The sequence below is a fragment of the Polypterus senegalus genome, chromosome 10, assembly GCF_016835505.1.
Source record: "Polypterus senegalus isolate Bchr_013 chromosome 10, ASM1683550v1, whole genome shotgun sequence".
NCBI lineage: Eukaryota > Metazoa > Chordata > Cladistia > Polypteriformes > Polypteridae > Polypterus > Polypterus senegalus.
This window is the reverse complement of record NC_053163.1, coordinates 2861152-2876865: the sequence shown is the minus strand read 5'-3', so window position 1 is coordinate 2876865 and position 15714 is coordinate 2861152. Positions and strand designations below refer to the sequence as shown.

At 45.8% G+C, this 15714-nt stretch overlaps 1 protein-coding gene across 1 annotated transcript; it reads right to left on the bottom strand.

Annotated features, from left to right (window-relative positions):
- Nucleotides 1-3549: 3549 nt before the first annotated feature.
- Nucleotides 3550-14543, bottom strand: LOC120536497 (E3 ubiquitin/ISG15 ligase TRIM25-like). The gene is made up of 6 exons (XM_039764887.1): nt 13254-14543; nt 8845-8940; nt 6744-6977; nt 6491-6650; nt 6339-6395; nt 3550-5649 (listed from the first exon to the last, which is right to left on the bottom strand). The coding sequence occupies exons 1-6, from the start codon at nt 13833-13835 to the stop codon at nt 5105-5107; spliced, it is 1674 nt and encodes a 557-aa protein (XP_039620821.1). The 5' UTR covers nt 13836-14543; the 3' UTR covers nt 3550-5104.
- Between the last annotated feature and the right edge of the window lie 1171 nt (nt 14544-15714).

Here is a 15714-nt window from a genome sequence, read left to right as displayed (position 1 = left end):
TCGCGTCCTGGCCTGCCTTCTGGGAGCCGCGGCCATTTTGCCGAAGCATGAGGCAGTCATCCGAGACGCCGCTGCGATTCTCTCGGCGGGCATCTGCAAAACATGATAAAAATAAACCCGAAACGTCGGGCGATTTACCTGCAGCTCCCTCCGTAGCGGATGGCGGAACCCCCAGACTGTCTAGGGAGCTCGACAGCGGTCCGTGTCCCGATTGATGCGCTACCCGGGCTAGCTTGGCCCGAATTAGCGCTCGGTCCTCCTCGCTCCCGGTCAGGTAAGTCCAGGTCCTCTCGCCGTCCGTCAGGCCCTGCAGCCCGCTAGGACTGACCTTCTTTTTCCCGGTCTTCTTGCCCATGGCCCTGCAGAACGGGATGGCGTGCACAGTTGCAGCTTTCTCGGTAGCGGGTGGTGTTTGCACCTCCGTGGGTTGATGAGGGTTCCCCTTCCCCTTTCCCCTTCACTAGGGTTGTCTGCCCACGCAAAATTTATTTTGAATGCAGGTCCCCTGCCAACAGACGGCCAGAGAATCCTGCTGACTACGCCAGTGTGGCAGTAGAGGGCGTTAGTGCTCCCTTGAACCCTCAGGTACAACTCCAGACACCAGGTAAAAGTCCAAGACTGTTTATTTTTATCCACAGTGCACCAAGCACCTTCCACACTACTCATAAATCATTAACCAACACAATAATCACTCCTCCTCGCCCAGACACTTTGCTCCTCTCCCACCCAGCACAGCTCAGTGTCTGGACTTTCCCCAGAGTCCTTTTATACACCCTGACCCGGAGGTGTTCCTGAACAACCAGTCCACAGTTCCTTATTCCTTCTGGGCAGGGTAAACAGTCCTTTTCTTCAACCGGGAGCACGTCGTTGCGTTTGCCATCTTAGTAATACGTGTCACAACAGCGCCATCTGCAGGAGCAAAGACGCTACTGGAAATCAGCACAGCCAGTTACAGGACGTCGTGAATCCCTGCTGCTTGCTGTTGTGATTCTGCCGGGGCTTTATATTCAAATTTAGTTTCTTTAACTCTTAGTTGTTTACTTTGTTACTTTTGAGATTTATTTTATTACTGTATAATTATTACTGTCTGTTGATTTCTTTCTGTTCTGGTGGACCAAGAGAAATTTCATGCTTCAGATGGGAAGAAATTTTGAGGCCCCAACCAAGTTGTCCCCATTTACTACTAGAAAGGACTACAAAAAAAATAATAATGCATGATGGCATGGAATCGAAACAAAAGAAACTGCCATTATAAAATGTGGTTTTCAATAACGCGACTGCATTGACACTCTCTGTAAGTTGGGGAGCCCTTTAGTTCTGGTCTCTCCATCTTCTTCTACTTTCATTTAATGGACGTTTTCAATCCAACTTAAGGTGCATTACCACCACCTACTGGACTGGAGTTGTGATTCAAAAACGAAAAAACTAAAAATTTTGACTCCAAATACCTATATCTCCAATTAGATTCTCTCAAATAACTTTATAGTTTTTAAATAACTGAATATGAAGCTATGAATCAGTTTACATCCATCTTTATACCTTAATAACTTATCTAGCGTCAATTTACCATTTCCCAGGGATTTAAATGTTGACCTCATTGTAATTTACACTCCATGCACCCTAATAATTCATGCTTAACTGTTTCTAGTTGATCTCATGGTCTACACACTCCAGACCGATGCTGTCCTATCTTGAATTGCGTATAATTTAGACTAATATGTCCATTCTGGTCTCTCTGGCCTCTCAGGCGGTCAGATCTCTATGGATTTGTCGAGTTTAGAGGAGCAGCAAAACATGGAGGCCTGCTGTGAAATTACCAGTGCATCTTTGAGTCATCCTCAGGGCTCCTCTGCGGTATGTGACACCACCCCAGGTCAAGAGGGGGCACTCTCGATAACCACATCCCCTCCTTTTCTTCCTGCCCCCTGCGGGCACCTGACTCCTTCTGTATTTTCCTATTTATCACGAGTCCGGCAGGAGGTCTTAAAGCAGAGCTCCGTGGCCTTACCTGAGTTTGACCCAAGACCCCCCTTTTGTTGTTATTACTTAGTGGACGCCTGCAGTTTCGTTAAAGTTTATAGAAGTTAACGTGGATGATCAATTTGGCCCCCCAACATTTCCTTGTCTGGAGACTTGCAGATCGTCCACACATCACAGATGAGAACTGAACGTATGAAGGGGAGGCTGAGCTTAGCAGCAAGGAAAACATCAGGGCAGCTTTGTGTCTAAATGTTCAAATATTTCAAAGTGGACAAATTCAACTCTAACACTTTCAAGCCGGGTGTCAACAAAAGTCGACATTGAGGGCTAGAAGGCCAAACTTTGTCTGGAATTTATTTTTGGTTTTATCCTCTGAATAAAGCAAAGGCCATGAGATAAACTTGAATTGCCATCCACGGCCCTAACAGCACAGTCGCTCTTGTCAAAGTAAATCATTGGCAGAGGACGATTTGTGCATTTTTGACGGCTCATATATTGAGAAAATGGTGTGACTTAGCATTTGTTTTATCATGAAAAAATATTCATGACAGACACTCTAAGGCTCTTTGATATTGGTGGGCAAGTTAAAGTTAGAATTAGAAAAGCCTTGGTTTACATGTACAGCCCACTATTGTATGTGACATTCTGTCACCTCTTTATTCTTCAGACACAACAGTGGCCACAGGCCGGTCGCTGGCTCTGCCAGCTTACACATATGGCGCTCTGCACCCGGTGTGAGGGTATAACGATAACTTCAAATACAACCCAAGAACACCTTAGCAATGGCTGCGGTCAGGAACCTCAGCTTCAGTACCTTAAAAGAGGATCTGCTCATGAGCCGCACTCCTACTGGGCGCCTTCAGCTCCCTCATGGTTACCCCTGAGAGGTCTGCACTTCAAACTACTTTAGCAAAGGCCAAGGGCTGCTTGAAGATCTGCAATGCCAACTGGGTGGCCTTCCCTTTGAGGGACCTGCATGGATGGTCTAACAAAGACCAGGAGAGCCTCCTGCCAGGTTACCTTCATGCTTTGGATCCCAAAATGCTACATCTGAAAAAGAATCACTCGAACGAGCCCAACTTGCTGCACTGCGCTCAGTCGAGGAGGATGATATCAGTGAAGAAGGCCAGTCAAACTTGAATTTAATCAATTTTAATATTTAGTTGCAGAAACACCAGGCCAGAAGCCAGAAGCAGAAGAGCACATACAACCTATAGACGAGAGAGAGATTCCCATGTAGATTAAATCAAGCTACGCTCCTATTTCTCCATTCAGACGTCTTTCCGTATTGTAGATGGTGTTGTCCTTTCGTCCTTTGACAACATGATGGTTCAGAACTGTCCACACCCTTTCTCTCCAATACCAACCCTCCATCTCCCATATCAAACGGCGAGTGTCTGCGTCAAGTCAGCAGGGTCTCCGTCTCTCCTACCTTGGCTTGATGGCTACTTTAGTAAGTTGTGAAAAGCCGGACAACTGAGAGCAGCCCTTAGTCTTGCTACTTGTCAGTGAAGTCATTTCAAGCTAATTATGAGATACAAGTTAACAAAGTTCCCAAGTTCCCTCTAGTTTGCATCTTTAACAAGTATATACACACTGGTTAGTTTATTTGAGCTTAAACAAGCCACTTCTAACAATAAGATTTACTTTTAACATTTGCTTTTAATTTGCTTATATCTCCCAGAATTCCTGTCTATTTGCATAAATAAGTCCCAGAGTTCAACACTCTGCTCAAACACATTGTTATTCCTATCAATTTGTTTAGCATAAATACAAAGAAATGAAAAGAAAAAAATAACAATACAAAGGAAAAGAAAAGAAAAAAGATTCAAGCCTCTTCCAAAGATACAAGTAGTCAAATATTACAAGGCCTGTTTAATAATCTGAAAATATCTTAAATGTTTGTCCGCAATACAGCATTGCATCCAGTGGGCTACCCAGGGTGCAGGTGGGAGACGGAGAAACGGATTTTGCACCTTTTGAGGACCGTCAGATGTCCCATGGTCTTATTTTGTGCCTTACTAGCACATTGGCACTCATGGGACATTAAACAGGATTCTAATGAAATTAACAGAAATGAAAAGCTCTAAGCAGTCAGCTCTGATTTCTGGTTTATATTCACTATTTAATATTTACAAAGTAGTTTATGTTTCTTATTTTAGGCGACTCTCATGTTTTTTTCTCCCCACAGCTTGGCTTGCTGTTCTGTTTAAGGCTGAGCTGAGCCTATAAATCATAAAGACAGCGCCGCCGTGTGGCCACTGAGAGTACTGAATGTCCTTTCAGACTGATGTTCACTGATGGTCAGCCCTCCTAAATGTTTCTGGTAGATAGCACCCCCATGAGCTACAGTGGTCCAGGGTCATTCTGGCAAGAGAAATAGCAGGATGGCCAGTGACTGTGTGTGTGTGTGTGTGTTGTCATAGAAGACACGAGTTGACTGGCACACTGGCCATGGTGGATGGTTCCTTACCCAGCTAGGAAGCCATGATAAAGGAAGGACATTGATGTCCGGAAATCCAGACTGGATTGGTTAGTGGTGCCTCTCCATTATGAAAGAAGGACAGAGGGCGACTGCCTCCTGAGGCTTTGTGTTTCGCCCAGAATACCGGGTGGCAGTGTCCCTCTGGGATGTCTCCTGTTTGGACACCTGCAGGGCTGAATGGGAGTTGTAGTTTTGCTGGGCAGCCCTGTTGTGGTTCTTGGGTGCCACTAGGGGGAGCTGCTAATCTATTATGAAGAGGTTCCACCAGACCTTTCAGGTGACAATCCTGTTGCACCAGAAGTAGTCCAGGGTTTGCGTTGAAAGGAAGTCACTCCAGCAGTCAGAGTCGGGAGGACGTGGACAAGGCCTGCTCAGAGTAGAGTGGAGGTGGAAAAGGAAGGGAAAGAAAAGAAGCTGTCAGTGATCTGTCAGGTGATAATAAGCCTGTAGTGGGTATGTCTTTTGAATAAAACTTCTTTACTTGAACCAATGATTGTGTGGTTTGGTTGTGTCTGAGTGTTTGGGGTGCAGGTGCAAGGTACCAAAAAGGAATTGAGGAATGAACTCCAGCATGATCTCTAAAATTTAAAGATGCCCCTTTGCAATTGAAAACATGAAGTGACCTACAGACAAAGCCGGTCACTGGTCAGACCGCTTCAGAGGGCAGATCGCTACGCTGGAGTTTTCTCGAATCCTAAAACCCGCATAGAGTGGCTCGGTGAAGGAGGTGTTGAACTTGTGCAGGAGGGTCATGGTGTCTGAGATGCTATAAAAAGAAAGGGAGCCTCCTGCATAGTCCAGAAACACCCCTATTCTGTGACTGAAGGGGGCGCTTATTTCAGTCTTCCTCAAATTGTGCCACACAGAGAAACTGGAATCAGAGCAGATTAAACTCCAGGAGTTGTCATTGAATCCAAGGAGACACTCGTTTTCTGCTCCTTTCCGTTTGATCCTCTTATACGTCACGCCAACGTCAACCCCTTGTCCACTCCACTCGACCTCCCAGTAACGGCAAGGAGGGCCACTCAGAGCCTCGCTGCACAGAACTTGGGACCAACTGTCAAATCTGTCAGGATGATCAGGGTGCGGGCCGTCTGCTCCCATAAATATCACCTGCTTTATCCCTTCAGACAGGTGCAGGCGTCTGTGTGCCGTGTTGGGGTCCAAGGTGAGCGGACAGGAGTCTGAATGGAGAGAAAAGAAAACGAGGGAAGAAATCAGCTGTCATTATGACATGGGAGACATGAACTTGGGGGGCAGCAGAGCCTGAAACACAAAGCACTTCATTTGTGACCTTCATGGACCTGTGAGAGTCACAAGATGGCTGTGATATCCAAATTGTATCTATCTATCTAATCCTGCCTACTATACCAAATTCTATCTATCTATCTATCTATCTATCTATCTATCTATCTATCTATCTATCTATCTATCTATCTATCTATCTATCTATCTATCTAAATCCAGGGCACCTGGTGTGGGTAGACAGCCATTTCTCTCCCACGGGCTAAGCAGAGCGTGATATGGATAAGAGTAATGCTCCATAGTTAAGTGGTGTTAAAAAGGTGCATCAGCCTCCATTGTCTTGAGGACACTTGGTGACCCCAGTCTGGTCTGTTAAAGCCAAAGCTGGTGAGTAACCAGTTGGTGGAGAGGTCACCAGAATCAGTGCTTACATGATAAGGTCCTTTGTCTGTGATAATTTTACTGTGCATGAAAGTAAGTGAGCCCATAGTAAATGTAGTGAGCCCAGCTCATCCCATAATAATACAGGCACCAAACATGATAACATTACAGGCCTGCACTTAAGAATAGGAAATTAGGAAATCTTTTTAGGTAGATCATTCCAACTCATTAGTAGAAGATGACTTACATTTTAAAAGGTCGTTTCTATTCAGCTTCTTAAGGACGTCACTTGAAATGTCACATCCTGAAATGAAGGAACAACAAAACAAATTATGAGCCTCCAGCAAGCGTGACGAGCACCTCAGTTTCATCTCCCACACAAGAATACACACAACTTACTGGTCTTTTTGCTCTTCACGAACTCCTTGCCAGTGATCTTCCGAAGACTCCTCTTCACTCCAGACAGTTTCTTCTTTTGAGTTTCAGGAAGGAAATCTGCGTTTACAGTGATGTTAGGAGCATTGCCATCAGCAGGAGGGACACAGACATCACGCGACCTCTACATGAAAAGAAGAGACAGAAGAAGAGCATGAGAGTCAAAGATGTGTGTGTCTCACTGGCCCACTGGTGTCCTTTGGACTGGTCCGCTCACCTTTAAGAAGTGGATGTGGTCGTCTATCTTTGAGAACTCGGCCATCTGGGCTTCTCTGCTCTGCAGCACCTCAATCTCCTTACCCAGTACATTGATGAGCTCTTCTGCCTTTGTCACTTCCCTCCTCTCGTGATCTCTAATGACCTCAGAGACTTCTGACTTCAGCCGCTCAATGGACTGAAGGAGAGCCTTGATGGTCTCCTCGTGTTCTTGCTTTTTTTTTTCTGCAGACTTCTGAATAGGCAAAGGTAGCAGACATTTTAGAGGGGCCATGGAAGAAGAAGACACAGCTACTAACTGCCATGTTAACAGACAGGAGAGTCAGAATGAGCAAGAACTTGAGATAGAAACACAGGGCCGAGTCACTTGAAATGCTCCCCTAAAGCTTCATCATAAACCCCTTAGTATAAACTCTTCTAACTTGCTGGTCCTTGTGGACACATAAAGGATCACACGCTATGTTCCTAAACACATTGGTATGGAAAATGCAATCCTTCTCTGAAAGAACCAACTCTGCTGAATATCCATTGTCAGACGTGTGCTTGGGGAACAACCTAAAGGCTTGGGTGATTGTAATTTACTGCTGAGACATGAGAGGGCACCATGTTATAATATTCTCTCTTCTCCTTCCCCTCCTGTAGAAAGGAAGACAGACATTCCACCAGCTGTGATGTCATTTCCGGGGTCAGACCACCTGGACCCGCCTCTTCCTCCCAGAATCCAACTTAAGAAGAAATAAGACTATCTTGGGCGCTGTACCATGAACGTTTTTTCACACCTTTTGTGTACCTTTTAATAGACGGGGTTTGCTTTCAGGTCCCCCAGACCCTTAATTACACCATAAAGTGTTAATTGATCTTCTCTGAAAGGGAAATGTTCAGGGAAGGCTTGCATCAGGTTCCTCTGATTTCACTGCTCACCTGACACTCACCTGAGGTTACACACTCACCTCTGGTTCTCAGTGTGAAGAAGAAACATCTAATATGTGTGTGAAATTTACCCTTCACACATTTACAATGGTGTTCCTGCTGAACTCATTTTAAAGTCAATGGACTAGTCCCCATTCATCATTTTAAACACTTCAGTCATGTCTCCTCTTAACCTTTGTTTGCTTAAACTGGAACTTTTCAGCCTCTTCATGTTCTCCGTCATCCAGAATCAGCCTCCTAGCTTTTCCCTGTTGTTTCTCAAGTGCTGCTATGTTCATTTTGTGAAACGGAGACCAAAACTGCACATGGTACCTCTGGTTGGGCCCACCTAGGGTGTTGAATAGCTTAAGGAAACCCTTCCTTGACTTGTACTCTTCACATCAGGACATTCTGTCAGCTGTCTTGATCACTTCTGTCCACCGCCTGGAAGTTGATAGTTTCAAGTCCACTATGACCCCTAAATCCCTTTCATCAGGTTTCCTTTTGAGTTTCAGATCTCCTCTTGTTTATTCAGATCTAACTTTTTTGCTTCCCACGTGTAATACTTTACATTTACTTACATTACATTTCATCTTTCAGTCTTATAAGTGGAGGTTAAATTCTCAAATACTATCTATCTATCTATCTATCTATCTATCTATCTATCTATCTATCTATCTATCTATCTATCTATCTATCTATCTATCTATCTATCTAATCCTGCCAAAGTGGTGTGAGGCCTTCACAAACACCCAGAGAAGCAGGCCTGAATCCCACCAGTTTACCCAGAAAAGGTGCCCACAAACAGCTGCCCTGCTCCCACTTTAGTGGCCTCCTTCAGCCTGCACCATTCCACCTGTACTTCACAACAGGTCCTTATCTTGGAGCTAAGAGGGTTCAGGCCTGGCCAGTACTTGAATGGGAGGCCATGTAGCAAAAGTTTGGGTTGCTGCTGGAAGAGTCCTTGGCTTTTGTTGATTCTCCCATATTTGTTAAAACCAATCACTCCATATGCACCTAGGCTGACTTTTGCTAACACGCCTGTTTTGGCCACATGACACCTGATTGATTACACGTGTGCACATGACAATATTGACACTATACATCTGGAATCCTTTTCTTCCATGAATTATCCCATGATGTCTCTTAAGCTTATTATTTCTCCTTAATGTATTTATACTCGAGAGACTCACCTGAATCGTCTTTGAAAACTTCTTCAGTTTGGCCACTTTCGTCTCCTTCTCCAGGATTCTCCTTTTCACTTCTTTTGCTGTGCTCACTAGTTGACTCTGTGGAGACAAAATGGAGGAGAGAAAGTGAGGAGATCAGAGTTCTCAACGCCTCTTTCCTTCCTTCTGCTCTTCTTACACTTCATCCTCACAATGCAGACGGCATTCACGGTTTCAGAAGTAAAGGTGAAAAGTCAGGAGGTGAGGAACACCAGACTGTGCGGTGATGGAGGGCAAGAAGAGGAGATGGTACCATCAGATGAATGAGCAGTAAGAACAATGGTAAGGAGGAGAACAGGCCACTCATCTCAGCAAGCTTCCTGTTCACCTAACAGGATTGAGTCTCATTCTGAAGGTCCCTAAAGTCCAAACCTACACCACACTACAGAGTCACCATCTAGTAAAACTTTCTAACAGTGTTGCTAAATGTCCCCTTAAGTTTTTGTTGACATATTTATTTTGAAGTAACAGTCTTCATCCACGCTACTGATTCCTATTGTCATTCTAAACACTTCAGTCATACCAGGGAGACCGAGAAGTTCCTGGAATTCTTATAAAATGTGCAGCGATTCCCTTGTAGTCGCCTTCAAAATACCCTCCTTGAGATCCCATGCACTTCTCCCTTCCTGTTAGCACTCCCTGGACTCATCTTTTGTTACCGTGCGTAGATCCTTCTGTGTCTTTCCTGGATTTCCTCCACTATAGCAAATCTTCTTCTCTTGAGTGTAAGCTTTCATTTTGGAAACAAAAAAGAAGACACAGAGAGCGAGATCTGGAGAATTCGAGGAGTGGGAAGCAACATCCACATTGCTTTTAGCTGATCACTAACAACAATGAGGAAGCTTACTGGGACGGCACAGAGAGTCTCTCACAGGACAACAGTCCACTCCTGAATGTCAGCGAGACAAAGGAGCTGATTGTGGATTTTGGGAGAAACCAACAGCAACGCTACCACCCTTCAGAATTAACAGCACTCTAGTTTCAGACATCTTGATGTTCACATCACAAAGAACCTGACCGGACCAAACACGGCGACACCTTGGTCTTTACCAACTTCAGACACCGCGGGGATTTCGGGCTGCCCACCCAGATACTAAAGTACTTCCACTTATCTGCCATCAAAAGTATCCTGACAGGAAGGAGTACCGTCTGGTTTGGAAACGGCGTGCTGCAGGACTGCAAGATTTGTAAGAATAAGAAAGAAAGAAAGAAAGAAAGGTTTGGGGCAGCCACCTGTATATTATTTCCTGGCTGAAAAATAGGAATAATTGTTGTACAGATGTGTACAGATCAGAGTCCAACAGAACTGATTTCGTAGCAGAAAGATGGCAGCTTTAAAGGCCAGCAGAGGAAATGATGTCATCAATGGGGCCAGTACAGGAAGTGATGTCAGCAGGGCCAGGCAGAATTTCTCGTAACTGGTCTGCAGAGAAGTGAGATTAAGTGTACTCTCAGTGTACTCTGCCACCCCCTGGTCTGGCATGGAATCAAAGCAGAATCGCTCAGGCCCTCCCATGCACACGTCTGTGACGAAAGAAAGAAAGAAAGAAAGAAAGAAAGAAAGAAAGAAAGAAAGAAAGAAAGAAAGAAAGAAAGAAAGGTAACTAAATATTCTCAGGTTCTTTTACCGCATATTAAAATCAGATTTCTGGACAGGTGGTTCTAGGTAACCAGAAGGACTCGGTTGTTTGTGGTGCTGTCAGTTTTCCCAGCAATGTACAAAATGGGGCATCACCTTTAAAAAACACACTACACTCATTAATGACGATGTGAACGAGGGCCATGAAACAGAATCCATTGGACTGGAGTGTTACGTATTACACATCTGTGGAAAAAATAAAAAGTAGATGAACACAAAAGGATGAACGATTGCTTTAGGGAGCAAACCTTGTTGTTGTTTCTGCTGCAAAAAATTCTGAAACAAACAAATAAAAGAATAAACGCATCATAAGGGAGTTTTGCAGTTTGTGTGCATGAAAGTAATGTAGTGTCTATTAAAAAACATATACAGTATACAAAACAAATCCCATTCCTTTTTCCTCCTGATCATCATACCAGAAGGACATGTGGGTGTCATCTTTTTACTGTTCAGTTGGTACAGATTGGCATGGATTTAGAGAGAAACGTAAAAGTCAAGTCGTGAGCAAAAGGGGTGACTTCTTCCAAGAACAATTTCCATCCATCCATTATCCAGCCCATATATCCCAACTACGGGGTCACGGGGGTCTGTTGAAGCCAATCCCAGCCAACACAGGGCGCAAGGCAGGAAACAAACCCCGGGCAGGGTGCCAGCTCACCACAGGTCACACACACACACATCAAGCACACACTGGGGACAATTTAGGATCGCCAATATACCTCACCTGCATGTCTTTGGACTGTGGGAGAAAACCCACGCAGACACGGGGAGAACATGAAAACTCCACACAGGGAGGACCCAGGAGGCAAACCCAGACGGGTCTCATAACTGTGAGGCAGCAGCGCTACCCACTGCACCACTATACAATACAATACAATACAGTTTATTGTTGTATAGCCCAAAATCACACAGGAAGTGCCGCAATGGGTTTTAACAGGCCCTGCCTCTTGACAGCCCCCCAGCCTTGACTCTCTGAGAAGACAAGGAAAAACTCCCAATAAAACCTTGTAGGGAAAATGGAAGAAACCTCGGGAAAGGCAGTTCAAAGAGAGACCCCTTTCCAGGTAGGTTGGGCGTGCAGTGGGTGTCAGAAGTAGGGGGTCAATACAATATACAGAACAGAACAATTCCTTAAGACAGCATAATAATAAAAATTTTTAGAATTACGGTTTAACAGTAGATGATATGACATAATTAGGTTTGGATATTTTTAGAGTCCTGGAGACCATCCATCTAGCTGCCTCCCCATTTGGCCATGCCACGACTGAAACGTTGCTCCGATGAAAGGACCCCTATGCCACCCCAAGAACAATTTGAGAGGCCTAATTAATTATTTGCAATGAATGACTTTCTCTGAGATTACGTCCACACTACCACATTTTCATTTTTAAAATCGACCTCCGTCCACACTGGCATCTTCACAGCAATAATGAGAGGGATGGGAAGGCCGCTGGCCATGGGAGTGACTGCTAAATGATTTGCCTCTTTTAGATCTGATATACTTTTTGAATCCCTAGGAGGTCAGACTGCGGGGTCGGCCATTGTGACAGCGATTCAAGCGGTACAAAACGCAATTTAGTTGCATAGAGGTGAGCGACACAACCAGTGCCATAGAAAGCGACCACTCTGTGTCCGCTAAGAAGGGATTTGGTTTACTTTAATGAAGAGTGACAATGAAATGTTGATCCAATCAGGGTAAGGCCACGTGCTAAGCGTGAACAAATCAGAGCACAATTAGGGTCTTCATTCTCACCCAACCACATTGCAACGCCAAGCCAACGTTGGCAGAAATATACGACTCCGGAGAGCATTTTAAAAAGTCTCTTTATGGGTATGAAAACACCAGGGTTGTGTGGATGAACAGCAAAAATGGAGGCTACTGTCTGTATCTTTAAATGAAAGCTTAGCAGTGTTGAGGTAGCCTGAGTCACAACACCAGCTCCGGTACTGAAGCTCAGAGTCACCCGAGATCTCAACTCCCCTCAGAATTTCAGACGCCTCCCTGGCGCCCACTCTGAGTTCTAAGAAATGTTTGAATTCACCTGATAGAAAAGAAAAGAAACGCAGCTCGCCGATTAAGATATACTTGTGAGGACATCTACACGAAGAGATGTTGTGTTGTGTTATGAGAAAAGCCTCTTTGACACAAAGAAGCCACGAATGGTGAGAGTCAAATAAAGAGCTGGCATTCGTGCCCATCAACAGCAGAGTCACGGCCCTCCTTAAATTCTCTCAAGTTGTTTCTTGGCCTCCGTCTCTCGTTTCTCGTCTGCATAACCTGAACATCTGTAATCAGGTGGGTCTGCAGCCAACCCTGGGGTTTGAATTAGCAAATCAACCTGGCATCCATATGGGCATCAGGACTGAAATAGGAGCTGGATCTGCAAAATGTGTGATGTGGAGTGGACTTTATCAGGAAACGTCCATATTGGACAACAAAAAGGAAGCAGAATGGAAGAAGATAAAGAGGCGTCAACTGTCTGCAACGTATCCAAGTAGGGACAATAATCAAGAGAGCCACATTACAATACAAGTAAAGGAAGGAGGAGAGCCGTGACAATGACAGGCACTGATGAGTGACCGTCTGCTGATCCATCCTGTGGTGAGACTTCTGGAAACATCAAAGCAGAACAGCTGTCACTCTTAACTCCATTTTACTAGATGGTGAAATGTCTGACATAATTTGAAGGGTCTTACAGTCGGCCCCCTGTCCCTACCCCAGTCCGCTCCTTACCTTTATCTCAGCTGTCTCCTCATCGAGCATCCTGATGTCGTGACTCTTGTGTTCATTTATCGCACACACTGGGCAGATGAGGCTCTCGTCGGTCCTACAGAACATCTCCAGGACTCTCTGGTGCTTTGAGCAGAGCTTCTCCTCCAGGTTTCTAGTCGGCTCATCCAGTTTGTGTCTACCAAAGGCCTGCGATTCCAACTGAGGCTTCAGGTGAGTTATACAGAAGGAGGCCATGCCGGCCTTGGAAGCTTTCCGTTTTTTCCCAGGACAAACATCACAGGACAAATTGCCTGGCCCTGCGTTCCTCTGAGGTGGACCTCTGATGACTCCCTCTCTCTTTAAGTCTTCGATCAGATTTGTGAGAGTCGTATTTTTTTGAAGCTGGGGTCTTGGATGGAATTCCATTCTGCACTGAGGACAGTTGTAAGACCCCATTAAACCTGACAGATCCCAGTGCTTATTAATGCATTGCAGGCAGTAGCTGTGTCCACACGGGATGGTGACCGGCTCCTTCAGGACCTCCAGACACACCGAGCAGGAGTACAGATCAGCAGACAGAGAAGGCTTAGCTGCTGCCATCATGAGAGGAGACGCCTTCTGACACTCGGGAGTCGATTCTGCAGAAATGAAAATGAAAGGAACTCGACTCCCTCAGGCAGAACGCAGCCAGCCGCGCCTTGTAGTTGTACTCTCGTGACGGTCGTGTCACTAAAGCAACAGCCTCTGTTTTGTTCCTGGTTACACACTGAAAATGAACGCCTCCACAGAAATCAGGGCCTTCCTCTTTCATGTGGCTGAAAGCAGAACAACAGCAGCCATAGCTTCACATTGACAGGGTCTGGACAAGAAACACATGCAGACCTGAATATGCTGGGATTCTGAGGAGCTCTGGATGTCTCTTAACTGCCCAGGCCAGATTCACAAAGCTGACACAGAAACGGAAAATTAAAATCTCGCCTGGATGTGACGGTGGTGTCCAGAAGAGTCCATGAATCACATGTTACCTGATCTACGACTGCGAGGGAGACACCACTGTGCCACACACCAGCACCCTATTGTGATCTCCAGGCTAGAAAACCTGGTAGGAATGGGGACAGCAATTCTGAGAAGGGCGGTCAATAAAAAGACACAGGAAACTGTTGTACTGACTGCTCATGATGGCTCTGAACAATGGACATCTGGTCCACGGTTCTTGAAGCTGATCCTCCAATTAGCTGTGAACCCTCCAGCCACACTGAGATGGCACAGGTGGTGAACTAGCTGAGGGTAGGGAGGGCTGTGGGGCTCTGTGGTGTTCGGGGTGAACTTCTCCAGGCTGGTGGTCATCAGTCTGCCCTCCTGACATTGCAAGCAACCTTTGTTTCCGTTTGGGAGATGGGCATTCAACCCAACTGACTAAAAAAAGGGACTTGTCATCCCTATCTGGAAAGGGAAGAGTGATCGCCTGGATTGTGGCAACTACAGGTGGGTCAAACTGCTCTCAGTGTCGGGTAAGGTCCTCACTAGGGTACGTCCTCAATAGGCTCCATGATCACTTGCTGACCTACCAGAAACTGGAGCAGGCTGGTTTTACACCTAAGAAATTGACCATCAACTGCATCCTGGCACTGAGGGGTCTCATGGAACACAAACGTGAATATCAGCAGAGTTTTTTTGCAGCCTTTTGTCAATTTTGATAAAGCGTTTGACTCAGTTGATCGAGCTGCCCTGTGAGACATCCTGAGACTTTGTGAGATCCCCTCGAGGTTGCTGGATATCATGGCCGGCCTGTCCACTGGGACTGTGAGTGCTGTGTAGACTGAAGGCAGACCCTCTGTGTTTTTCCCAGGTGATTCTGGAGTCTCTCAAGGGTCTGTTCTGCTCCTACTCTGTTCAATGCTTGCATGGACTGGGTGGTGGGCAGGGTTGTGGGGTCCAGCGGCTGTGGGGCATCTGTTGGTGAAGAGAGATTCACTGGTCTTGACTTTGCTGACGATGCTGTGATCTTCGCGGAGTCAATGGAGGCTCTGATCGGGGCGCTCGAGATACTGAGTGAGGGGTCTGAGGGTCTGGGCTTGCGAGGGTTCTGATAAAAACTAACATCAGGCCTTTAATGACCTCTTGGGCACGGCCATCAGGAGTGTGTCTGTCTGTGGAGAGACTGTTAAATTTCGTCATCGAGAGGTTTACTTACCTTGGCAGTGACATTCATGTGACTCTGGTGACTCTTCCTATGAAGTCAGTAGGCGGATTGGGAGAGCATGGGGGGGTGGGGTCATGAGGTCGCTGGAAAGGGGTGGTTGGTACAAAAGGACGAAGGTCCAAGTCTTTAGAGTCCTGGTGCATCCTGTTTGTGAGACATGGACGCTATCCAGTGACCTGGGATGAAGACTGGACTCCTTCATGTGTGTCTCTCTGGAAAATCCTTGGGTACCGTTGGTTTGACTTTGTGTTGCTCATGGAGTCCCGAATGAGGCACATG

Bases quoted from the DNA above. Each gene is read 5' to 3' on its own strand.
- LOC120536497 (XM_039764887.1), bottom strand. From the start codon at position 13,835: ATGATGGCAGCAGCTAAGCCTTCTCTGTCTGCTGATCTGTACTCCTGC. The intron at 6,396-6,490 runs GTAAGTTGTGTG...CCTTCATTTCAG, and splicing joins CGTGAAGAGCAAAAAGACCA to GATGTGACATTTCAAGTGAC. The intron at 5,650-6,338 runs GTAAGTCATCTT...CTCTCCATTCAG, and splicing joins TAGAAACGACCTTTTAAAAT to ACTCCTGTCCGCTCACCTTG.